This window comes from Platichthys flesus, chromosome 3 (genome assembly GCF_949316205.1).
Source record: "Platichthys flesus chromosome 3, fPlaFle2.1, whole genome shotgun sequence".
Taxonomy (NCBI): domain Eukaryota; kingdom Metazoa; phylum Chordata; class Actinopteri; order Pleuronectiformes; family Pleuronectidae; genus Platichthys; species Platichthys flesus.
Genome location: NC_084947.1, coordinates 19,841,623 through 19,868,300, shown reverse-complemented (window position 1 = coordinate 19,868,300; position 26,678 = coordinate 19,841,623). Strand labels below are relative to the sequence as shown.

General features: G+C 41.3%; 1 protein-coding gene across 10 annotated transcripts in view; it reads right to left on the bottom strand.

Annotated features, from left to right (window-relative positions):
• The window catches only part of ncor2 (nuclear receptor corepressor 2), an 86,156-nt gene that overhangs the window by 44,046 nt on the left and 15,432 nt on the right, over positions 1-26,678 (bottom strand). For all 10 annotated transcript variants that reach the window (XM_062383793.1, XM_062383854.1, XM_062383835.1 and 7 more), the window contains exons 2-6: positions 21,525-21,723; positions 20,653-20,765; positions 12,687-12,864; positions 9,089-9,271; positions 4,859-4,972 (exon numbers count right to left, since the gene is read on the bottom strand). In XM_062383793.1, the coding sequence (XP_062239777.1) occupies positions 4,859-4,972; positions 9,089-9,271; positions 12,687-12,864; positions 20,653-20,765; positions 21,525-21,632 (696 nt within the window). In that variant the 5' untranslated portion in view covers positions 21,633-21,723. The remainder of the gene's footprint in view (positions 1-4,858; positions 4,973-9,088; positions 9,272-12,686; positions 12,865-20,652; positions 20,766-21,524; positions 21,724-26,678) is intronic.

The following is a 26,678-nucleotide window of genomic DNA, read 5'->3' as shown; positions in this document are numbered from 1 at the left end:
GATCTAACCTCCAGCTCACTACCTACACACCTACAACAACCAGCCTCTTAAAACAAAACTTTCTGGCAATGACCATAAACCAAGAATGGAGAGGTGCTGGGGCATGAAGATGGGCAGCGAAAAACTCCTGTCGATGTGTCTAGATGATCCCTATGCATCGCTGCTCCTCAATACATTTATATTTATTGCACCACTATTCTCCTCATTTCACTCTGTACACTATCGCCCTTCATCGATCAAAGACACCCCACTTATGGTGACAAACCACATGCTCTGTCGATATCCATCTACTTCATTCCCTTCAGTGACCACGCAGTGAGCCTGTCAGGACTGACACATACGCAGCAAGAATGGGATTATAGGGAGAGAGAGAGGGGTGGATGGAGGGGGAAGATGTGGGAGAAACTTCGGAGGTGATAACAGAGAGCCTGCCGGTTTGTATGTGCGTGTCAACCTTTACTTTTCACCACCCACCATGCTGCTTCGCTTGTCCCTTTCACTCTGCCTTCACTGTAGAGGCATCGCAGGAGGTGTTTTGGATCTACTCCTATGTTTACTCAGCGCTCACGCTAACAGTCATGGATGGAAGACTCCAGAGGAGCTCAAGCAAACAGATCAACCTGACTCAACTAAGGCTTTGAACTGAGTCACCTGTGAGGGAAGCCAATGACATGAGTAAAATTGCCCTGTGCATTTCTTTTAAGTCTTAAGGCAAAATGAAGAGCTGAGGATTTAGCCTTGCACATACTCTCCATCATTGGTGTGCCATCAGGGCAAATAATACTTATTAAATGAACGGAAGGGGAAGTGATATCTCTCCTTGCATCTGATCTCAAAACAGCATGCATCATAATAAAGGATCTTGGATAGTGCCTGTTTAAATTCATCTTTTACTGCACTTCTGGCTCTGGAAGCTAGGTTCACTTTCAGCCATGTCAGGCATAATTTAGACTTCCGTGTATTGATGATAAAACCTGCATGGGTGACTGGCTCTAGCTAGCTATGGATGACTGTGCTTAGCAAGCCTGGCTTGACTCAGCTTCCACTGTACTGCATCAGTTGCAATATTGCAAACGTTGCTAAACACATTTGCAGATGTGTCGTGCATAAGAAAATTAGTTTGACGTTCTTCTCTTCCTAAGTGTTAAGTGTAGCTGGAGTAAGTGAACACGCTGATTATATAGTGATTTAGATCTGCAGTATCTTTAAGAATTTTTAGACAGCCTATTAACATTACATTATTACGTTTTTTTCCTGTTTGTCCGGAGAGAACTGCAAAGAGAAAACCTGGGACAAATCCATACCTATGAGTGTGTGCAATTTGGTGCAGCTTGATTTAATTTAAGGGGACGGTTAGTTTCGGCATTGCTTACTTATGTGATAAAGTCACATCATACCACTGCTCTATCTACGATTAATATACAGTTATGCAATGCAATTATGTTAACACAATAAACTCATTCCTGTTGCTTCCTTACCCATGAGTAGGTGTAACAGGCTGAAGAGTGTTGCCTTAGATAGCAGTTAATGAGCAGCAATTATTAAAAAGCAGCCCATTATCCTTGGGGAGGTTCAAGGATTTGTCTTTATTTCCCGGCCATGATTATTTTTGCAAAAATACAGCAATATACTTGACCTCAAAACTTTTGGGAAATGGCTTAACAATAGATACAAGAAATGACAAATATAGCAAATGGGAGAGATAAATTGGATGATATTCAATATTAACTGCTCTTTAAAATTGTGTTTAAATACACAAAGAGAACTGCTCTCTCTTGGCTAACACACACACAAAGTCATCACAAGACCGAGTACAGAGACTCGCTCTATTACTTCAATCATGCCCCCTCCCTGTGGTCACACGAAGGACTGCTACTGTGGCAGTGGCATTATAAGCTTAGCAGCTGTACTGTTGTACATGCAGCCTGCTGTCAACAAGGCATTTCCACCAGTGGATCACATGATCCCTTAAAATAAGATGGAGACATAAGAAAACCTGTGATTAATCTGTAAGAATAACTATCCACACTGGGGATACTTATGTGACTAAAATCACAGCACTAAAAAAATGTTGTACCTCCCGTGGAGAGAGCACATGAGAGAAAAAAAGGAAAACAGACTGAAGCAAACAACATGAGAGGGAGGGAGACTGAGGGAGAGCACTACAAGGCCATTTTAGGATTAGTCATGAGGATTTAGCATAGTTCAACAGAATTATAATAATGCAGTCTCAGCGGGCCTGTCTTTTCTTGTGTTCATGTCCATGACTGCTTGGTCCCAAATATGAAAAGTGTGAACTTGGTTAAGCCATCCCCAGGGTTTGACAATGGGCTGTCAGTAGAAATGCGACTATAAACCCGTCTGAGAGAGCGGGTGACACTGAGCCCAGAGGGGACAGACGACACCACTGTGACATCCGCTCAAAAAGGCAAAGTGAAGCTGGAGTCATCATGGCCAGGTGCATATGGTGTAGAATGAACATACATTATTGCTGTTTTCAAAGTCTAAATGTGTACCTGTTAGAAAGAAAATATAGACTGGGTCCGGGTCTTGGTGTGATCCAAGCAAATCAGATCACCCGGGAAGTTTGACGCACTTGTAAGATACTGTATCTATCACGTCATTTTTATATTTTCGGATGTCATGTACAAAGTCAGCTTATTTGATTTAAAAACACAAATGGGAACAAACTTTGTTTTTGATGGTCCTTCAGTACAGCTCAGGACTGTGCATTCACTGATAAACACAGTGTATTCATGAAAGGCTTTTCCAGTCTTATCGACCATTTAAAGCACTTGACTTCACATTCAACCATTCACACTCACTTCATATTGCGCAATTTGGGGCTCAGTATCTTACCAAAAGCCACTTCAGAATGCAGACTAGAGGAGCTGGGGATCAAATCACAAACCCTCTGATTAGTGGACTACCCTCTCTATCACCTGAGATAGAACTGTCCACATATAAAACCCAGACAACACTTTAGAATGTGACCTTAGAGATCTAAATATATCCTCTATGCATCTTTAATGTGTTCACACTAGGGCTGCACGATATCGAAAATGTATCTTCATCTGTATCTTCAAATGGTGTTCCCTGCACCAAGAATTCACGCTCTGCATGTCAGTATATTTGACCATTCAGAAGAAGCCCTGTTGCCCGAGATAATAAATGAAAGATATTCAGATCAATGACAGGTTTTTCTATCAGTGAATCATTGTCGGAAGAAGAAAATAAGAAGAGAATACAGAGACAAAGAAGGACGAGCCTCCTCCGTCAAATCTCACTCCACCTCCGCCAGACTAAACTCTACTGTGGAAACTTCTAGTGATCACATTTGTCAAGGGTCAAACCATCATTATGAGCAGTTGATTATAAAAAGAATTGCGTAGCTTATGTATAACAGTCAGACACACACGCGTGCACAAGCACACACACCACAAACACCTGCTGTATCTCTCTCTTAGTGGAGCTGTGCATGGCTGCCTGGGTGTCTGCCCTGGACTTGTTGGCCCTGTGGCCGGGCTGTGCACCTTCTCCCCTGTGCATTGGAGCTGTACGTGGTCTCTGCGTCCGTAGCCACAGACTGCTTATGTAAATTAATCCCAAGTCATATCGTCAATCGTAAATCCTTCACACTGAACCTTTATATTGGGAGCCAGTAGGCCGGAATACATCCTGCCAGTCAGAGGGAGGCGGAAAGTGTAACAGAGGTCAGGCTACATTGTGGATTAAGTCATGAGTCATTCTTAAAATTCAAGCCATTCACAGTTGAGTCTTGTGCAATCTGCTCAGTCCTGCTGCTGTACAGAAGTGCTCTGGTTTAGCTGTGTTTGATGACAGTGAGGTAGAAAGTCCTGAAGAACACAGCCTATGCTGTGGTGTTTTCTACAAAAGGGCTTTGAGGTTTTTTCAAGGTTATCTGAGGCTTTCTATGCAGGGTAGAGCAGTGTGTCACAACACCATTCCACGAACTCTGAAGGCTTATCTCTTGCTCAATGTCACTTAAGCAGGCTTGCATGGGTTTTAAACTAGGTTTTCTATTTGCGTTGTATTTTCTCTACACTGCTTTGCCGATCTATGAAAACCATTTCCCTTCAACGTGCTAGGAAGGAGTGCCTTTCATATGAACTGTGAAGTTTTACTTTTACTGCTGGTTTCCCGTAGGGAGTTTGTTCAAAAAGGTTCAATCTGGGCTGTGATTCAGTGTGAGAGGAGTTCGCTACTTTAAATGCCAATTCCAATAAAAGAGGAGATGGCATTCCTCCACTAGGGGGACTGAGAGCACTGAGAATCCCTTCATTGAAAAGCTTATCCTCTGCAGAGAACTGCTGCATGCAATGATAACTGTGACTTAAATCCAACTTCACATTTCCCATCATATGACCTCTCAACTGTCCTACTTTTTCTTCTTGCAAGAATGCTGCTATAACACATACGTGATAAAAGAGAAATCCACACTTTGACTATGTTGTTTATGAAACATTATGAAAGAAGAAGACAACTTGGGGCTGTACTCATGCTAGACCTCAGGACTTTGTGGTTTTTTCAAAAGCTGCACCTGTTAGGTAATCTAGATTGCTTTATAGATGCACAGTCATTTCCAACACTTGCTAGTCACCATTTTCTGAGAACTGAATAACCATAACCACAGGCAACACAATATTCTAGACAAGAGTATTTGTTTAATTTATTATCTTTCTTCTTTTTAGTGAAACAGCACTGAACCAAAGGGGCAAAGTATCCTGCCCTCTCACTCCTCCATTCACTCTTCCACATTCAAGGTCGTTATGAGGCGAGTCATCACCAGGGTATGTGTCTGTATGTGTGTATATGCATGTGTGTGAGGTATACTGACCCTGTTCTCATCGTAGATGATCTGCACCAGGCTGCGGTGCTTGGCCTCACTGGGTGGCGGTGAAATGGGCCGCTCTGGCTCAAGAGGCTTTGCAGCCTCTTCCTCCAGCTGTTGCTGTAATACACAAACACACAAATGACGGTTAACACTTAAAGGGCTCAGATCTACCAGGAAGACCTGTGGCTCACCAGTTCCTGTTATGAGGTTTAAGAGTGTGCATTAGACCAACCTTCCCTCCCCCAACTCTCCAGCAGCGACAAGACTAACTGTCCTATTAGCGGTAATAGCTATTAACTCCCCAGGGCCTAGTTAATCAGAGAGTTACCACAGCAGTCTGTAAACAAAGTCAATGCCTGCTGTGTAGCTGGAACATCCAATGAGAGAGAGACAATTCAGAGAGAGAGAGACAAAGAGGGAGACACATTTAGAGAGGGACATGCAGGAACATAAAAACCAGACAAATACGGGAAAACAGCAGTGTTCCTCTAAATCATGCGTCATTCTGGCTTGTAATCAAACATGACGTGAAGACTTAAGAATGCCGCAGAGTTTCCCCAATAACTGTACAGACCTGTTGGGCAGCCAATGCCAAAAGAACAGTTTAAAGAACTCCAAAATATTCATTCAGAAATCATATTCATATTCAATTGTGAATGATGACGCACCTATATTTAAACATCTAAATTATTTATACATGGAATTTTCTAACGTGACTCAGAGAGTGGCATCTTCAACACATACAGTCGTAAAGAAGTCATAGATCATAGAGTGTGTGGGTGTGTTGATGACGCTTCTAACACACGACAAATGCTAAAAATTAAACGAAAATCTCCAGAAGAAAAAGTGCAGCCACACACATAGATGAAACTGACAAAGATGTCAATAGAGTTTGTGGTGATAACAGCCATTGTGGATGTGATGTAAATAAAAACATATGATATCTGCAGCAGAATTACTACATTACGTCCTGCCTCCGCCTGCTGCACCACCCTTTTCCTGAATGCTGCGAAGGATTTGTTTCTGTTGTGAACACGCCTGAGACGAGAACGCTCCCGCTGAGTTGAGCATTTTTATCATTTTGGTTAACACATGATTTTTTATGAATAGCGAAATTAAAAAGGCATAATTATAACCAAAGGCTCAACAAACATGTACATTTAAAAATCCATCTACATTTTCAAGTTCATATCTATATCACAAATAATTAATTTTATACTGGTCAAGAACACGATCTTTGTCTATGTATTTTTGTTGTTTGTTACAATAATGTATAATATGCTGTGTGAGCAGTGCTACTGCTTAAGGGCAGAGTAGATGCTACGATTAACCAGAGAGAGACTGTGACATGACAGGCCAGCTGCACTGCATATTAGTCGCCAAATTCATTTAATGAAGTTTAACAATGGTACAAAACTATATAAAAATAAACTTACTAACTCAAGCCATCATAGTAGAAATTTTAAGTAATCTTTGACACTCTGTTGTGCAAGCTGTACATTAGACACAGAAGTATCCATCTGGAACTAGCTGTCTAGAGGCCCGGGCCTAGTGTCGCTGGTGTGTGTTTTGCTACTCCCCCCCACCCTCTCCTACTTCTCATCTCCAGTCAGGGGCTTCAGAGGGGGAAAAGAAAGCCTCTAGAGGCTTCACATGAGAGCAGAGCAAGATGGATCATCATGTGCCATGATAGGCCTGGATAAGCATCTGGTGAGGGAAACACAGACATTCCCATAGAGACCCCCTTCCCTTTTCAAACCCACCACAGAGTTAAATAAAATAAACCAGCCATCCTGAGCTTGGCTGACATGATACAGGCTGGCGGTAACCTAAGTCCTAACCCCCCGCCTGTCCACCAACTCTGCCACAACTCTTTAAATAAGTTTTACCATGCCACTTAATTACTCCAGATGTTTTAATGCTTGAAAAGGGGGGACAGTAAAATAATATGTATAAACAACACTTGATTTATGCTTGGAAGTAGCACAGAATCTTCTTAATTATCAGCAGTTTCAACCCAAAGGATGGCATCTGATCTTATTTTGGTTCTTTTGGCAGTTAGGCAAAAACACCTACATTAATACAAAGCAATGTAAAAGACATTCAGGTAGGAGGCTACTGACTTGTATTCAATCAACACCCATCTATTTCAGCAGATGTAATGATGCTATCTGCATATTTTATTACGTGTAGCTTCTTCAGGTTATCTTGGAAAAGGAATTAATCGAACACGAGGCAAACTAATCAAGCTTTTGCCTTATCATTATTTTTAGCGCACATCTCCTGATGTTAAAGCTTATTATAATCAGGACTTTGAGCTCATCAAATCAATGAGAAGTAAAACTCTGAGCTGTCAGTCTGTGAAACCAGTGCTACCCCAAGCTGCTGTGGTGTAAATAGAATAGTTTTTGGTTGGACTAATAAAATAGTCCAACCAATCAGATAAAAGGCATCAATGAGACCAGAAATAAATAAAAAAAACTTTTATCAATACATTACCCTAATGCTACATGTGTTTTTTCTTCATAATTAAGTCTAATGAACAGTGTAATGGCATCTATGGTGCAGGAAGGGCCTGAATGAGTGAGCTCAACCATACAGTTCTCCAAAAAACATGGCCGGCTGCCACCAAGGAGCCTGTGTTGCAGGAATACGAGTGGTTTAGCAGTCAAAAAAAAAATTCCATCATAATCCTCCTCCCCCCTGGGGAAGCAGTTATTTATAGCCTTATATATCTTTAACCTACTTTTCTCTTAAATAAAAAGCTGCAGAGAAGAGGAGAAAAGAGGGAATCCAGCTGCCTGGAAGAGTGCGTGTATAGAACTGTGGTACAGTGAGCAACAAACACCTTCAAGCTTGAATGCAGCGATTATAATGTCAAATTCTGTTTCAAGACCTTACTGAACCAATAACAACTGAACCCTGGCAGGGAGCACTGCAACACTGCACATGAACATATCAAACAATTGAAACGCTGAGACTAGAATCAAAAATTGACAAGGATGCCAGCTCGTCCATAGGCATGAAAAATCACTACTTATTCAGCTGGTAGTGGTTTAAGTCATGTCTGCAAGCCTGCTAAAAATATGTGCAGAATACACATGAATTACATCAAACTTTCAGCTATCATATTGTTTTATGGGTTGTGCACAAATAACCTCTAAGTTCCTGAAACTCCCCTGCGAAACACTTCAAAAAGGGTTAGTCACTCTCAACTGCATGACAAGTTGTATGCACCTTTTACATTTTTCTGATAAGGTGAAGGAAGAATAAAAAGATAATCTCTGGTTTTATGGCTCATTATTTGTTCTCTTTTCAGGATTTAGACAAATTGGTTTTACATAATCTAGTTTCCAAAAATATCTCTGGTCCAAATGTTCCCTCTAAAACATTGATTAAGTCTTGCAGTTGTACTACAACAATATTACTTTATCAACCGTAATGGGCCTATAAACTGACATATCAACAATTGAATTTATTCAAACCTCAATTTGAAACATTGTAATATACGGGTACAACATTGAGTTGATGCATGTCGACTGTCGACTGTCCTCCTCCACTCTGCTCTCACGTTGACAAATAAATACTCATCACTAGTTATCAGGACCTGATCATTACATAAAGTCACTTAGTGTTTGTTTAATTCGCTCCAGAGTTTATGAGGTTGGATTAACATCATGAAAAAAGACACATTTTGTGCTCAGTACAACACGTGACGTGACGGTCACAGTCATAACTAAACAATTTATCGTAAGTTTGTCAGATAAAACCTCCCAATAACAAATGCAACAAATAATCATGAACTAGTTCCGTATTGGAATCGTGAACTTAGTTGAACATTTAAAAATAAACTATGAACGTGAACTAGTTTATTTTCATCTGCATGAACTGAACTTTGAACTAGTTCATTTTAAGTGTGAACTAACACAACTCTGAGTAAAACTTTATAAGCTGCGTTATCCAATATGTTTTGCGGCTCCAGACGAATTCTATTTGGTGGAAGAGGAGGCAAAATGGCTCTTTTGGCTGCCGACCCCTGGTCTAGGACAGCCCAAAACTCTATACCCACCAAGTGGCAGAAATATAAATCTTTTTTAACGCAAAAGTAGTTCATGGCAGAGCTGGATGAGCCCAGGATGAGATGCTAGACAGAAAAAGCAAATTTCAGACTGCTCTCTCTAAACCCAAACCAAGCCAATATAATCTAAAATTTAATTTAAATGGTGTGCTGACCTGTTTCTTGCGCAGTTTGCAGATCTGCTGCTCCACCATCGTAATCTCCCTGTCCACTCGATCCATGTTCTGGATGAGCTCCTCCTTAGAGAAGCGAGCCGGCAGAAGATCCAAGTCAGGGTCCATGTGGACTGGGCTCACGGGGGAGATGGGTTCTAGCTTTCCCATGGCACTTCCACGCTCCTACGGATGAGTAACAGAGAAAATGTTACATATTTTGATGTTAAAAGGTTATATTATATTATCATCGGCCACAGTATTTTTCAATCTTATATTCTAGAAAAAGTCAAACACAATAAATTTAGCTCATTTAAATCAAAGGGAGAGGACAGAATAATATTTCTAAAAAAAATGGTAAAATGGTAGGACAAGACTACATAAGGTTTGGACTGACGTAATTGCAGATAACAAGTCAATTTAAGGTGCTTTTCGTCCTACAGAGCATAAAGACCCTCTTGATATAACTTGACTGTGTCAGAAGAATGAACTTTCACACTTCCATTTCTTGTCTTCCTCTAAATACGTGCTGAAAATTACTCTGTATGAAATCATCCAAACAAAGTGTGTGTATCCATTTGGGAAGGTAACCCACACACAAGTAATTAAGTGCTCTGGGTAATGAAAGCCCATGTCTCAGTGTCACTAGACCACATTAATGAATATGAGGTCACAGCCTCCATTGGCTAAGAGTCTGCACCAGAACACTGGCAGGTGGCTCTGCTTTGGAAACTTTTTTTGAAATGTGAAATACTCTCAGGGTGTAGGGGCATAATATTAAGGGTGGTGTCAAGTGTGTGTTGATCACATTTAGCAGGTGCTTGGTAGCCATGCCTTCTGGTAGGAAATTGAAATTGGTGTGTGTCTGTCAGTCAAGCAGTGTGGCTTATCAAATGAGCAGCTGTACTCATAAAAGAGAAGTAATTCATTCAACAACTGATCTTTCAAGTACAGTACTCCTAAGTCGCTCTCTGTGCACTGTCATTTAGCAGGATTTTTCCAGGCAGGTGCTGATAAACAACTACAGAGGATCAACGCCAGTCAAACCTCAAACAAAAAAACTGTGGATAAAGGGATGCAATGTAGAGTAAATTTCATAGAACTTGAGGAACAGTACTTGCTACTCCCTACTCGTCCACATAGATCGGATGTTTTAGAGTACTTCATTAGATCAGAAAGTAAAGTAGCCTTTTCGGTCAGATTCTGTGGACTGTATAAGTTACGAAACAGACTTTTGCACCCTTAGGCAGTATTTATAGAGTGAATGGATGGCTGTTTTATCCCGAATATTACATTACATTTCATTTGGCGGACTCTTTTATCCAAAGCAACCTACAATTTGTGTAATCAACATCTCTGAAGGGCCATTAAGGGGTTCAGCATGCAGATAGAGAAGACTGGGGAATGAACCGCCGACCTTCTGGTTGGAGGATGACCACTCTACCCCCTCCATAAATGACTAAATGTGTGAGCGTGCTTAGGGTTTGTTTTGTGTTATTTTTAAACATCTGAAATGAGGGTTATGTAAACGGTCTAATCTGGACTAGGCAGGCTGCGTTACTTCCCTGTAGACCTGCAGTGATTGGAAAAGGTCAATGCCAGAGGATGTTTGAGGGCTGTTGTAGACGAAGAACCACAACACTGCCAAAGCCATTTAGTCACAGTAAAAATCAACACACATACAAAAAAGGGGAAAAAAGAGACCGGGTTATTGAATGGCATGATCTTGTCAAACGCACCACTGTTCTTATCCTGTGTTACACCTCAGTATGCCAAACATGTCTCTCCGGAAATTAATTCAATGTTATTTTATTACACAACAGGTTTGGTACAAAACTATCAAGTGAAAATCAGACTACGCTGTCTGAGACTTCAGTTTTCCACCTGGTCTTGTGCCCTATATAATTTTTTTCATTGTGATAACAGTGCAGCAGCAAATTAACATCAACTGCACCAGTGACATCGTGCGAAAAGGTCACAGGCCAACAGTTAAGCCCTTGGCCCGGCACAGCTTACAGCTTATATGACTTCGAAAAGCCTGGCACATTTAGAAACATTCCTCTGCTTGATGTCTCCGGCTGTGCATGCGTCATGTCAATTTTTTATTACCTCTTAGGGTTATGATGTAGGTCTGTTCGGTTTACTCAGCAACAGCCTGTAGGATCACTCACGTAGTCTTAAAATGTTTGCGTTCTCGACAACATGGAAATATAAAGATCCTGTTTTCGACATCCTATAAAGTATAGACATGAGCTTCCTGATTGGGTCTGATCAATCATGACTCAGGTGACAGCGCTGCAAAACAAAGTCACCTAACTTGTAACTTACATACACACTGATACCAAAATATCTTTGACAACATTATATTGACAGCAGCTGCATATCAGACCACCTGATCACCAATTTAGTCTTTCAGAAAGGCCATATGTGCACATTTGACAATTGTTACTGTTTTGCTGTAGTTTGTCACTTGTAGCTTTTTCTCACTAGCATAAATATCCAAGAACACCGACACTGCTCACTCTTTAAACCATTTATTGCAAATATGGTATACATGGAAATGTTGTGAATACACTTGTAAAGTCTCTTATTCTCATTCATTTTTTTAAACCATGACTGTGGCTTACTAGGGCATACAGTAGCAAAGTGTTGCTTTTGTCCTCCTATGACTCACTGTCCATGTGAGTCATGATGCAAGCCTCAGCTTTGTCTTATACTACTAGCCTACTCACTCTACTTTGTTTCTTTGTCCCTCCCTGTCTTTTCCCCCCTTCATCTGTGCCTCTCTACAATTGCCCTTTGCCTCTTTTTCAGTTGCATCTCCCCCTCTGTCCCACTATCATTGGGTGCACTTGTTCCATGCAGTGATTGCATCTGACATGACTTATATAACGGGTTTAGTACAGTCCTTGCTGCTCTGAGGGGAATTACTGGCATTCCTGAAAATTTGCCTGCTAGCTTAGAAGTGAGTGTTTTTTTCCCTGTACCCTCTGTTATTGCTGTATCTATTTACCACTCTTTGGATGCCTGCCTCCCCTGGCAGTCTAAAGCACTCTGTGCAATGTCAGGAACACTTCCCCACCAGCAGATCTACGCTGCCAGCAAGTCGTTTTGCTGTGCAGTTCACACACTTTCTTCCTCGGTCTTTTGAAATCTAGGTCAGCTCCATTATTTATAAATTGCTGTTTCACAACTCCCTTAGTCTTCCCACTGCTGTGAACAGAGCACAAGCTCCTATGATACAGAATCTCCTTCATGACTTCTGGTGCAGCATCTTTAATAACATCCTCTGTGACTCCGAGGGAGCCCGTGAGATTCATCCATAGAAAATACAGTCACAGCTTTTTTGAGAAGAATCCACTTCATGAATCTTCATTTTTCAAAATCTTCCTGTGCATGTGTATCCGCTTGAGGCACGTATAAAACACTAGTGTATGGCTAGTATTTAAAAAAATGTTTTTTATTATTATGATAATAGACAACATTGTTAATTAATATATTTGAACAAATCAATTATCTGACTCTATAGTTAGGATTTTGTTGTTTTCTTGTTGACCATCTTGAACGAAAATATCTCAAACTGTTCGAATGTTCTACTGACCTTTGCCATGTCCTCTGCCCCTCCCATAGGCATTGGTTGCCGGTGGGACGAGCTTCTCATCATAGACTCGGGTCCCATCTCTAGACGAGGCCTTTTGACTTCCACATACTCCAACTCTGAGTGGGTGCCGGGATCTTGCAGGTATATGTGTTCATAGCGGATATGCTGCTCTTGTCCTCTGCAACAGAAAAAACACAAATGTCTCAGATTAGAGAAAAGTAGAGAAAGCTACTGCGATTATGTATATGGTTTTGTGATAAGACCTTTTTTTGCTTCTGATGTAACTACTGATGATAATCATCAGTTGGTCAATACAAAAAAAGGGCAGAATGGAACCTTTAAAAGACAAATCTGTATCTGCACTGTTTCCTGTGTGCCGATGTAAAAAACTTGTATTTCTACAGAATAAACATTGCAGAAAAGTGCATTTTAGTTTACATTTTAGATACGTTTTTATTTTCATTATTTAAGATGAATTTATTTGGTTGTATTTGTGTTTTATTTGAATTTGTTTAATTAAAACCAGGTCTATAGTTTACCTATAAAATATCAAGACCATCGCAACTTTAAATTGACATTTTTGGATTCCTTGCCAATTTTTTACTCTCTAATATCAGTATAGCCCCCGACTCCCACAATTCTTCCAATAGTCATACATGTTAACTAACAGAAGGTGTGTAAGCGCACAAATGTTAGCTGGGCTATATGTTAGCTAGGCTATATTGTATATAACATACATTCAATACTGTAAGTAAAACTATGGTATAACCGCTGCTAAGGTAAATAAATTCCAGTGAAAACTAATGAAAATTGAGCCAAATCTGGTACTGTTGGATGAGAAAACCTTAATGACAGATAAGGACCATGTGTGAAGTTTGGAAACTGGACTGCTGTTGTTGGACAACACCTCAGTAGCAGGACAAACATTCAAGTGAAATGTGGATCAAACTGCATGAGAAAATCAATCAAATAAATGGGCAAACGCCATAAAAAGAATCAATAAGTTGTTGTGTCAAAACAAACTGATACCCCAGTTAAATAATATGAGGTGTGAAGACATCAGTAACATTTAGACAATACTGGTCTTCTGAGCAAGAGATGAGTCTTGGTGCTTGCTTTGTGTGAACACTGTGTTCAATTTAAATGAACTACACAGACACATTTGCACAAAAGCACAAAATGACTGCTAGAGCCGGAGATCATCCTGACCTAAATCTTTACTGATGTGTTAAAGGCTACAGTCCAACACCAGCTCGCTTGCTTTGGTTCAAAATGTCAACATCATCATCATAAAGTAATCATTCAATACTATTTCTCTGTGAATTTGGCACATGTAATGGGTTATTGAATCGCGCAGAGTGAAAAAAATGGGAAGCAAGAATACTGGAAAAAATGACTCACTGTAACACTGCCATCTAATAGTTTTAAATATCACAGCATATGGAGGAGCTGCTCTTGTGTGGGGCTTTGTAGGCAATGCTTGGTGGTCAAAGGTCACACATACAAAGCTAAAACTAGAACTGATGTAGAAAAAGTCTATGAGGAGCAGTGGCGATGTAAATAAACACTCGACGACGACTGCCACACACAAAGAAGGTGTCTCTAAGGCCGTCTTCAACAAAAAACGTTACTCAACCTAGTGTTCTGGCAGTGAATTGCTTTGTTACACGTGCAACGCTTGCAGAAGCATGAATGACAACGAATCCTTCGACACAGCTGCGTGAAAAGTCGCAGACGCAGTTGCAGAAGCATGCGCCGGCCTTAAGTGTCTGTCATTCACTGCTCATTAAGGAGTTTAATACCACAACCTTCACTCGGGAGCAGATTTTTTTTAGCAACTTTAAAGAAATAAGAATGTAAGATTTACTTTTATCATCATTGATCCCCACTGACATGAAGACTTTTATCTGTATTGCTGTATTCCTTTCTCTTAGCGTGTAGTCAAATGATAGCTTCCGAATTTTAACTGCACCCGCTACTTAGATGTGGGAAATTTTATTAGCCCACTTGTAAATGGCTCTCTGTTCTTTCTAAGAGAGGAGTTTTCTCCTGTTTGCCCTGGAGGCACATGCCAGAATGTGAGCAACTTCGCTGCCAGTGTCAAAATGGAAGTGGCTTCTTAAGAGAAGAGGGAAAACACAACCATAATTGCTGGTCCAGGCCCACAATGGCCTAGTGTGTGGTTTTCCGTGTGCCAGAGAACATGGAGCCTGTCTCTGTCTTGCAGGGTGCTGGTGGGGTGGCGTAACAATGGGGACCATCCTATGACTACACAAGAGGTTTTCAAAAGGGAGAGATAAGTCAGTTCAGTTATGTAATAAGCGAGACAGACTCTGCATGTTGAACAGTGTCTTGGGGTGCCAAGGACAAAAACTGATTGTGGATGTTTATCTGTGCTATTGCCTATACAGTACCTCAAAAAAGAGAGGGCCAATATTGATATCAAGCTGGTGTGTAACGGCCCCCTCCCGGAACACATTTTTCTGACTCATTCAGTCAAACACATTTCCATAGAGGCCTGGCACTTACATAATCACATCATCAAGCTCCAGCCCGGCCCCCCTCCCCACCCCCACCCTTTTCTCCCTCTTTCTTTCTCCTCTCCCTCTTGTGAGCGTGCAGAATAAGCTGATCCCCAGGGACGATTTGTCTGGAGGATGAGAGAAAGAGATGTGTGTAGAGGGAGAGGGGGGTGGAGCGTGTGGGGAGGAGAGGGTAGGGGGCAACAAAACACACAACACAACTGTCCACAACAGCTCCATCGCTATCTTACTGGCTTGGGCCCCATAACGACAAGAACGGGGAACTTGTGTGCTGATAGACGCCTGCTACAGTGAAAGTGGATCGGCTGCCAATCTCTCTTTCGCTCCCCAGAGGAGCAGCTCAGCACAGCTGTGAGCGGGGCAGGGACAGCTAACAGAGAGAGTGAAGCAAGACTAAAGCCTGAAACATGCTTCTGCGACTGCGTCTGCGTCTTTTCACGCCGCTGTGGCGCAAGACTCGTTTTCATTCATGCTTCCCCAACCGTTGCGCGTCTTAAAAGCAATTCCGCGCCAGAACACTAGGCGGAGTAATGCTTTTTGTCGAGACGACCTTAGAGACGCCTTCTTTCTTCTTCGTCGATTGTTTATTTACATAGCCACTGCGGCTCCTCGTAGCCTTTTTCTGGCGGACAAATCCGCCAGTCAATGACAGGTTATACAAGCTATCATACTATCGGATATATTCTGCCAAGTGCTCTTCTATTTGGTCCATATTCGTTCTTCTAAATCTTCCGTGATTTCTGCCGGTATTATGGGGCATGAAACCGGAAATGCAGCTCCAGAAGGGATGTAGAGCAGACCAATCACAGCCTTGCGGGCTGAGTGAGCTTGCGGAGCTTTGCCGTAAATTTTAGAAAAGGGGGTCGACACCCGTCAGCACGTAAGGAGGGATACATAAGCACGTAAGGGACCCGGAAGGGCTCTTGCGCTTACGGGCCCGTGAAAACGCAGAAGCATGTTTCAGGCTTAACTGCACCACAGTTTGGACAACTGAAACTGATAGAGAGTAGAGGAGGAAAGGGACAGTAGATGGAATCCACCACCTGTGTTCACATGGTCAACACAAATCTTACATTCAAATCAAGGATACAGTTACTGAGAGCAGTTTTCTGAAAATCTATTTGTCTGAAAAATTATAAAGTAGGGCTGGGCAATAGAACAATTATAAAAATTATTAAAAGTTGTTGCGTAAGGAAGAGTGAGAAACCACAACCTTGTATGTGGCTAGGTCTGTTGTTATTTAGAAATAATTTTTAAAAAAATGACACCCAAAAAGGCATGTGTGGAAATAATGTACAAAAACTAATAACGACAAGTATACAAAGAAATGGAACCTTCTAAAACAGCAATAAATACATTTTTAAAACCTTACCAATATGCATAGGTCGTAATAAAATGGCATAAGAATTAGGTATAACAGTTCGAATCATTTTTGCACCTGTATAATTATCAAAGCCTATAATCAAAACACACAGTGCTACGTTTATTCCCTTTTAGTACAATAATTCACAACTAATATATGACAATAATAATATTTAGTGAACACTTATTTGGTATTATTGTTTCTTCTTGGTTATGAGCAAAAGTGGTTTCTCTGTCTCGTTATTCTTGCAATAAAATGTAATCACTCATGTTGTCAAGTAGCCTGGTATGGAAGTAAATCTGTGTCATCGGGATTTGAAACAAAAAAGACATTGAATTTCTAGCACTGAATATTTATGCATGGAAATTATGTATTTTAATGTTTTTCAACGTTTAAAATTCAACCGCAAAAAATTCAACCTCAAAAAATTCAACATCCGGGGATCCAAGGAGGAGCAATCGATTCCAGATTCAAGATCGGGAGCGTGCGTGAGGTGCTTCGGTGAGTGTTTAAACTCTTCTATATGCCATCGGTGTAGTTTGTTTCTGTAAGATGTAGTAATAGACAGCTGACATGTGTACATTCACGGACTTTATTGGACATAAACTTAGTGGAACTTAAACGAGATGACGTTCGGATTTTTTTTTTCTGAACGGGCCAGTGACTGGCATGGGTAACGCCAGGATTTCAATTTTGGATGGGCCACTATTTAATAGGAAAAATAATACTTAATATATGATCCCTGCCTGACTTGTTTGTGTTTATCTGCTGTAGACAAGCTTTAACAGCGCGGTGCGCCGCTCTCTCTCCCGTTAAAAGTGAATGTCGCTCACCCAGCTCTCTCTCTCTCGCTCTACTGTCAGCTGTAACCTTCAGCTGTTTTAAGACACGTCACACCAAGACGCTTTGACAGCTCTGACAACGCTGAAGCTACAGCCGAAACAGTAAGGACAGGGCCGGTCTTTCCTACCGGCGACATAGGCGGTTGCCTATGGAGCCACTCAGAGGGGGTTGCCAAAAACTGCGCCCGGCTGACAGGGCCGGGAAACCTTTCAAAATAAAGTTCCCCAGCCCAGCCGTGCCCGTCCTCTGCCCTCACGCCGCCGGTGGAGAACGGTGTCCCAGGTATGTGGGAGACACATTACACCAAGACGCTTTGACAGCTCTGACAACGCTGAAGCTAACTCACCTTCGACATGCAACATCAGAGCAATATTGTGTCCCGACGTCGACACCGAGCGACCGTCTTTTCCAAAGAGAGGAAGGGATGTTCGGATTTGATTGTGTGGTAGGCAGCATTAATGAAAATAAATCTGTATGCGAGTTAAAAAGAAGTGGTCTACGTATTTCTGATTTGATTTGGCTTTTCGTGCATTTGGTTTAACACATGTAGTAACAGGAGAGAGAGACAGTGGAGCGAGAGAGAGAGAGAAAGAGAGCTGGGTGAGCGACATTCACTTTTAACGGGAGAGAGAGCGGCGCACCGCGCTGTTAAAGCTTGTCTACAGCAGATAAACACAAACAAGTCAGGCAGGGATCATATAATAAGTATTATTTTTCCTATTAAATAGTGGCCCATCCAAAATTGAAATCCTGGCGTTACCCATGCCAGTCACTGGGCCGTTCAGAAAAAAAAAATCTGAACGTCATCTTGTTTAAGTTCCACTTAGTTTATATCCAATAAAGTCCGTGAATGTACACATGTCAGCTGTCTATTACTACATCTTACAGAAACAAACTACACTGATGGCATATAGAAGAGTTTAAACACTCACCGAAGCACCTCACGCACGCTCCCGATCTTGAATCTGGAATCGATTGCTCCTCCTTGGATCCCCGGATGTTGCAGTTGAATTCTTTGAGGTTGAATTTTTGAGGTTGAATTTTTTGCGGTTGAAGTTTTTGAGCTTGAATTTTTTTAGGTTGAATTTTTTGCGGTTGAATTTTAAACGTTGAAAAACATTCAAATACATAATTTCCATGCATAAATATTCAGTGCTAGAAATTCAATAACTTTTTTGTTTCAAATCCCGATGACACAGATTTACTTCCATAGCCTGGCTGATCTCAGACAGATGGGCAGAGGCGGAGAGTCTGAGATATCGCCTGGAGTAAAGAGGAGGATGAAACAAACAACCAGCACAGTGGCTCACCGATGATTATACTGTTGTGGTTTTCTGACCTGTAATTAGGCTACACTTGGAGCAATAACTAAATGGCACATTTTCCTCTTGCCTTAAGTCAAATGAAGTTACAGAGTGGAAGAAGGATGCATAGATCTGTCTCACTGAAGAGGAGATAAAGCCATTCTTTAAGGAAAGCACAAGGCTATATTATTCTCACATTTACTGTCAGAATGTGAACAACCCCGAGCATTCTATAAATGTGGACGTGGTGTGCAGAATTACAGAGACTTATGAAAAGACAAGCACGCATTTGAGAGGAGAATAGATTTAAGGATTGCCAAGGCCAGAATTACACTATTCAGACTTGCAGAATAAGGGCTTTAGATTGGATTCTAAGCTCTCTATAGGAATGCTAAAGGCCTGAAATATTCAACTGAAAGCCTCCCCACCCACAAATGCCTAGCAGCAAAAGTAGCGGTTTATTCCAGTCTCCAGAATGAAATGTGGGCTAACTGCTACTCACTTCTTTTTTGATTTAATGTTTTTTTGTTTTGTTTTTTTTATCTTGTGAAAAACAACTCCACTGTTCTGCTGGCGATGTCGCACATGGCATCCGTCTTGGAAAAACAGATATTATGGAGAGTGACTGAGTGAAAGCTGCTGTGATTTAATGAAAGGTGTCAGGAAATCAGGAGCTAGTGGATTGCAGCTGAACAGCGTGGTGTTTATGACCCAGTGTTCCCAGAATGTGTGGTAGGCTAAGCTAACCATTAAACATTGCCTGGATCACAGCTCTGTGCATAATCCCATTTGATTGATACTTAGAGACAGGGACACAACACGCATCAGCGACACACACCACAACAGACTCCTTCTACCATCGGCTGTCTGCTGCTGCTACTCCATTGCGTTCCAGACATACAAATTATTTGACACATCTTGAAAGACAGCCCCCACTCCAGAGACAGCGTACTGTTCATGTAACAAGTATCTGCTAGTAAAAATCGACCTCTTGAAATCAAAAATTGTTTCTCCTTTCCTGTTTTTACTTATGCAGGAAGATGTCCTGAGATTAAACTGGAGAGAAAAAAATATTCTTATGACTTATCTTCTGCAAAATTCATGGCTAGCACATATATTATTAATAAGTACTCCTCAAGACTCATCCTCAAAAAAAGCATGAGTATATAAATAATAAACCACTTTTGGTGGGTACAAAACCTGAGTCTCCAGGGAGAGAGTACTATTCATACAATGCTTTGCCTGACTTACTCTTGGTCTTTTGAAGATGGCAAAACTCTGCAAGCTCCATTGCCCTGCAGAGCCGTTTAGCACAACATTACAGAGAAACGGTTTGCGGAAGCCAATTACATAAGGATTACACTGGGGGAGGGTTAACAGGCAGAGGCTTTAGTAGAACAATACTGCATAAAAATACAGCCTGTATGAAGCTTCCAATGAGCACTTTGTCCCGCAGCCATCAAGACTCAAGGACAAACATATTAAAAGGGGCCAATAGTAACATTTTCATGTGAGTGCTTTCAGTAGAATAGTGAATACCACATCATGCATCTCGTATCTGAATAATGTATGATATTAAAAATAACATCAGCAGCAGTGAAGGATGTTGAATAGGATATATAATAAGTAATGGTGCAATTTTTCAGTAAAAGTTACAGTAATCGTATCAGTCTGGTGTATATCCATTAATGAAACTTTAAAAGTCTTGGTATGAAAAAGACAGAGGGAGCAGACCACCAAACTTTGTAAATCATGCTGCCGACTTGTCCCCAAAACAATCTGAATCACTGCTAACCTCTTTTATCACCTATACAAGAATCATGTCAAAGAAAACGGAGAGAGTCTAAGGAGAGTAGCAATTGTACTCAACTCCTCAAAACAAGCTATAATATATTTGAGCATAGTGACCCTACCTCTCATTCCCAGGTTGAAATTCTGAAAGCAAGGATGGCCGACGGCGATGGGGCTGGGACAGGTGGGAACCGTAGTCCCTGGCATGAGAGTGGTAGTCGACCATTCCCACTTCCTGGAACACAAACAACAAATAAAGTATCAGCAATGGTTCCTCTCTTTAAGAATGATGTAACGCCCCCTGAATTAGAAAAGAACGAAGAAAAATCCTACATTGCCCAGGTTGTTTACTCTGTAATATCCAGTCATTTCTTTTCTTCTCTCATTTCTCTGGGCTAACACATACAGTTACTGTAAACTTGCACCTCTGTCGAACCGGGGGTTTGTGGGACACAGCCCGTCAACCCTCATCTCCTTCTCAATGTGATAAAAAGAAGGAAGGATTAACTACATGTGCAGCTGTGGGGATCCTGTGGGGGGTAAGTCTTACATTTTCCCGCCATACAAGAACAAAAAAAAAAAAAAACACTAAAAGGTCAGAGAATGAACTACTGCATCACCTTGAGGCCTCATCTTTGAAGCACAGACAGCTTTGTCCGCAATATATAGATGAACATAATCTTGATAATTAGGCGATGTGGGTGGAAAGAATGGAAAGCCTCAAGGTGACTCCATGATGACAACATGAACTTTCAACTCAAGCATCTAATGAGGGTTCTGTGTGCACTACATTGTAACCTGGGAATGTTTCTGTTGGAAAAAACACAAGTAGGGGCCCCTGGGGTCAGACTCTCTCCAACAGTTCAGGGTAATACCATGTTTACTAAATATCTATCAGGCAGGGAAAGACCAAGCAGCAACTACAGCAACATCTATAAAATGTTGAGGCGCCACAGGTGGTGCCAATAAACGCATCATGTGCCAGGCCCCTTACCGTGTGTGCCCGTTGCAGCTGCAGTGGTAGAGAGGCAGGGTTGGGGAGGTGCCGTGTGTCCAGTCCAGCCCTCCGGCCTGGCGGCACAGACTGGGAATGAGAGGACATCTTGGCACAACCGCTTCCTCTACAAGCAGGAAGTGGGTGTGGCTAGTGAGCAAATGTCGTGCATTATCGGCTGCTTCTTTCAGCCTAAAACCTGTGGAGAAAAAAACAACACAAGCCATTAGCAACATCATTTTGATATGCAGAACACATTCCATAAATGGCTGTAACTTTTGCTCAGAAACAACTCAATGTTTTACAGCCATAACTTCCAGAGTAGTGTGAGATGAAAGTTGGTGTATGTCTCCGGATATCAGAATGTCATCACCTCCTGACCACAGCTGCTCCCCACCTCCCCAGCTCCTAGTAAAGGAGTAAAGAGCGCCTGCACCTGCTCGACCGAGCCCCTCCTTCTCTACTTACTGAATGGCCCACTGTCCTCACACTGAGGACTCACAGACAGAGACCAGCCAAATCAAGCAGCTAGCTGGTAAACCAAAAATTCTCAAGAGTTTAATGGGGCTTTAGAGGCAACATAAATAACTCAATGACAGATAGAGATGTAGGCCTTGAGTCAGGCACTCACTTTGATTCCAGATGAGATGATGCTCGTAGAGTGTCCTCGTCTACAAGGAGTCATATATTGATCACGAATAACATGGTAAGTAAAAAGAGACACGCACTTAGCTGCAGCATTCCCTTATAAACCCTCAGCAGATTTGTATTATTTAATATCCCATTACTTCAGATAACAGCACACGTACAATACATGAATATGAGGTAAGGCTTTGCGAATTGATATGTGAGGATAAAAAAATCATCTTCTGTCTTCATTATTATCAATATTTTATGATGCTTTTTCATTAATCTCTGGTCAAAAAACACTATAGCAATATTTGTTTTCATTTGGGCAATTTTAACTGACATCCACTAACCAATCAAGTTAAAAAACACAATCAAAGCTTGTTAACCTTACACAGCCTTCCAAGACATCCCTGCTTCCATAAAATTGACAACTACAGACTATTAAACAAATGCAGATGTCACCCAGAGTGTTTCTAATGAGCAATCAAACAGCACTGGCTCACACAAAGCGAGTCATTTACAATAAATATAACAACGTAACAATATCGGTTCTTTATTTGGTTCAACCCTCATCTAATACAATCACTGTATTAGGCTATGAAAATATGTTTTCATAATTGACACTTATAAAGCCCAAACATATTTTGAAACCATTTCAAAATAATATTTGATGAAACAAACAACTTGTATTTCATTTGAAATGACACCAGCCAGTGCAATTGGCAGTCTCAAACTGACAGCACTTTAGACTAAACTTGTGTAGAAGTCGCTACTGTCTGCCTTTTCAGTCACTACTGTCTCACAACTGCCAGTACCAATACCGACAGTGAATAAGTAAATGTGGATGGTCTAGTTATTGGTTAAAGTAAAGTATTGAACAATAACGAACCTCTATGAGACCTAGGTAAAATTCAAACTTTGAGTAAATATGACCCTTGAACTTTATTTTGATATTGATCAATATAAAAAATATTCTTATACTTTAAACCAAATATTTCCCAGCCTCAAACCGCAATGGGAATACATATATGACTCTCAAAGTCCAGACAAAAAGAGATCAGCTCTGTATTTCTACTGTACTACTGTCAGGCAGTCCAAAAAGCCTGTGATAGTAGTAGTGGCTGGACTAATACTCATGATATGTGTCCCTGTGACTCCTGCCAACAGAGAAATTAGGACTCCTGCCATTTCGATGAGCCACTGACTAATGATGCCTCTCTCCCACAGCTCATGTTTCAGCAATGTGTGAGGCACACAAGAGGCCCGGTGGCAGAAATACGGGCTCTGCCATGGCAATGAACAAAATCTTGACAGGACAGCAAAGTGCTCTGAGTGTAGTGAATTTTGGTAATTGAATGGACTAGCTACCACCACTGAACTTATGCACACATTTTATATCTACATGACTATGAATGAGATTTGACACAAAATAGTTTAATCTGTTTTCCAAATAAGGGACATTTAGATGAACACATGAATAACTGCTAGTGATTATGAGTAAAAACTGCATATTTCATATTATTAATTAGGTAAAATGATTATTAACAGGATATGTTTTATTTTGTTACACAATTTAATAATAATAATAATTTAAACCTACAAAATATTTCCTGGGTCCAACTCTAGGACAATGGGGATCTTTAAGCTTACAAGCTGGGTCAACTATCTCCACTGATGGCCACAGTTTAGTCTTAGTTACCTTTAGAAAGTTTCCCAGCTTAGACTTTGATCCGAGTTAAAACCTCTTCAACCACTAATAAACAAGCACTTTTTATAGCATGTGCCTAAATCGTTGGCACAGGATAACTTATGGTGCCAGTCTCCATCTTCTCACTCTAGTTTTGACTATTTTTCTGAACAAAAACAGGCACTATCTTCCTGCTCCTTGCTGCTCGACTGTCACAAACACAAAGTGTCACTTGATTTCAGTTACGCAAAGGGCTCTGTTATGAAAGGCTGAACATGGCTCTGCCTTAAAGGAACAGAGGAGCTCTGTAAACATGGGCTCAGAGAGGCCACTGGGCAGGAAAACACTGCTCAAAGTCTCACAGCAACTAGACTCTGTGCCTTTGTGTCAAGAAGTCTTAACTGTGGCTTTCAACATTTTCAAAAACCGGAGCAGTAGTGCTCATTTTTGGGTCTGACAAACCTGGATAAACACAGCACACAAAGGGGAATGCTGAAGTCCTTGAGTAGGTCTAAAAAGCTGGTGAAATACTAGATGAGGAAAAAGTCAAGATATTGACACAGAATACAAATATGCTCAACAAAGGGCAGGAAAAAAAAGAGTCCAGCGAGACAAAGAGAGGGTGAGATAAGCCATCCTATACGGACACATGTCTTTGATGACAGTCCAGTCCGCAGAGATTCCCCTGAGAAGGAGGAAAACAAATCTGAACTCAGTCACAAGATTTGCAGAGGACAAAAAAACCTGAATCAAGATGAGAGGGCCAACACAATGAGCTAGCTTTGACATAAACTCTGAGGCGAATGGGGCCTTCCAGACGAGAGGCTCAACACATGCACTGGCACGGCTACAGACACCCACAGGCAAGTCAATGGCTCGATGCCAACACTGCGAATGAACTCAGTCACCTCACGCTAGCGTGCTTTCCTTTCTCCCCTCTCTTTTGCTTTCCTCTTCTCCATAGAGTAGAGTGGGCCTCAGCCTTCAGAGGTGCAAGCCAACATTTCATCCTCTTATCCCCCTCCTCCCTCCCTCTCCATTTTAGGAATGGCTATGGAAATACTAGCATGGAAAACACAGACGGCGTCCAGCCTGCCAAGGAGAGCAGGAGGCTGACTTCAAACAACAGTTTAATTCCACGGACATAAACAGTTAATCAGATCCCGGTCTGTTCTGACTTGGTAAGGAGAATGAGAGAATCAACAGCTTGTTACACATTTTCTGATAAGAGCCTTAATAGTATGTCTTTGACCTTGATAGAACGCATGTGATCAATCACTGTAGCAGCAATAACGCACTTTAAACTGTATGTCAATGGCATATTTTGCCAGTATTTTTACAGTGGGGAAAAAACACATTTCAGAATTGAACTGTCGAGGATGAGACTCCTGCAATTACTATGATGGTCAAAAGAGATGGTGGCTACATTCAAAGGCATGGAGCTGTTGTGAAAAGGCAGATGAGTGCACTGTAATGGGCGTAAAGCTTGGTCTGGGAACAACATCAGAAGTCTATAAAGCAGTGCCCTGGAGACTTTCTGCTCAGGGGAGGGGTGCTGCTGGGACTCTCAGCCTGGGAATGTGGCACCCTGTCAGGTCTCATAAGGATTTATCTGCCTGGAGCCTCATTACCGAAGGGCCCCGTACAAGCAGGCTCTCGCTAGCTTACTCTTTTACTCACTCACCCTCAACACCAAAGTGCACCCTAACACTATTCCTGTATGCAAGCACTCGCTTTCAAACTGATTTTCAAATATTTACTTACAGCGTGGGTGGTCCAGTTCAAATTTTAAGATAGACACACAAAGTCACTTGCTATTTGTACCCCAAGATCTTGTAAAATTAATGTAACACCTTCCCAATTTAAGACAGGAACCAGAGGACTTTTGCGATCAATGTATATTTAGTCTTTAAGCAGTCTTCCTATGAATTTTTGGGGAGCTTCTGCGTTGGTTTCAACCCTAATCTGCAGTAACGGATTGCTCTACTCTCACACTTCCTATCTCCCTTCCTATCCACCCCAACTTCTTAACAAGGAAACAAAGTTCTTGCACTTAATCCACTGACGCTTCAGTATTGGGGCCCCAAGAGCTTTTCAAGGGTCAGGGTGCAGAAACAAGTTCAATCCGCCTCAAGGCAGACACCATGGAAACACTTAAGCCTTTTCCAAGTGACCTCACTCATTTTTTTTTATCAAAACTATCAGTGGGGCTTCCCATAACACAGCTATTACCTAGGGTACCATGCAAAGCCAGTTAGTGAAGCCATTGTATTGTATTGTTTCTGGGTTGTATTGTCCTTTAGACGATGAATAATATTTTTCTTGTTTGCTTTCAGAAACTCTGTCTTAAGACTAATAATACATTCCTCTTGGTCGGTGTTAATAGCAGCACTGTAAGAAATAAACTAACCAAAACAAAGCTAAATAACAAGAAGAAAATCACAGTACAACAGCCAGTAAAAAAATTGGATGATGACTGAAAGCTCTAAAACCCTAGTAGTGTCCCAAACTCTATTGCAAAGTCCCTTCAGCTGCTAACCAGCAATGCAAGATATTTTACTCTGGGTATATGCTGGTATAAACACAGCAGACTCATGATCACAAGCTAATATATTGACAATTATGCAACAAGAATGCAACAACACCATGTAATGTAACAAACCTCATCTTGCCAGTCATTCCAAACTGGTAAATTTCTCCAACCATTACAGAACAAATAAGAAAGACAGAGAATGGGGAGTAAAGGCTGATGCATGCGTCTGCGTTTTCATGGGCCCGTTCTTACGTGCGGATTTTTCAATTTTTCTAACTAGAGCCAAAGCTCCGCAAGGCTGTGA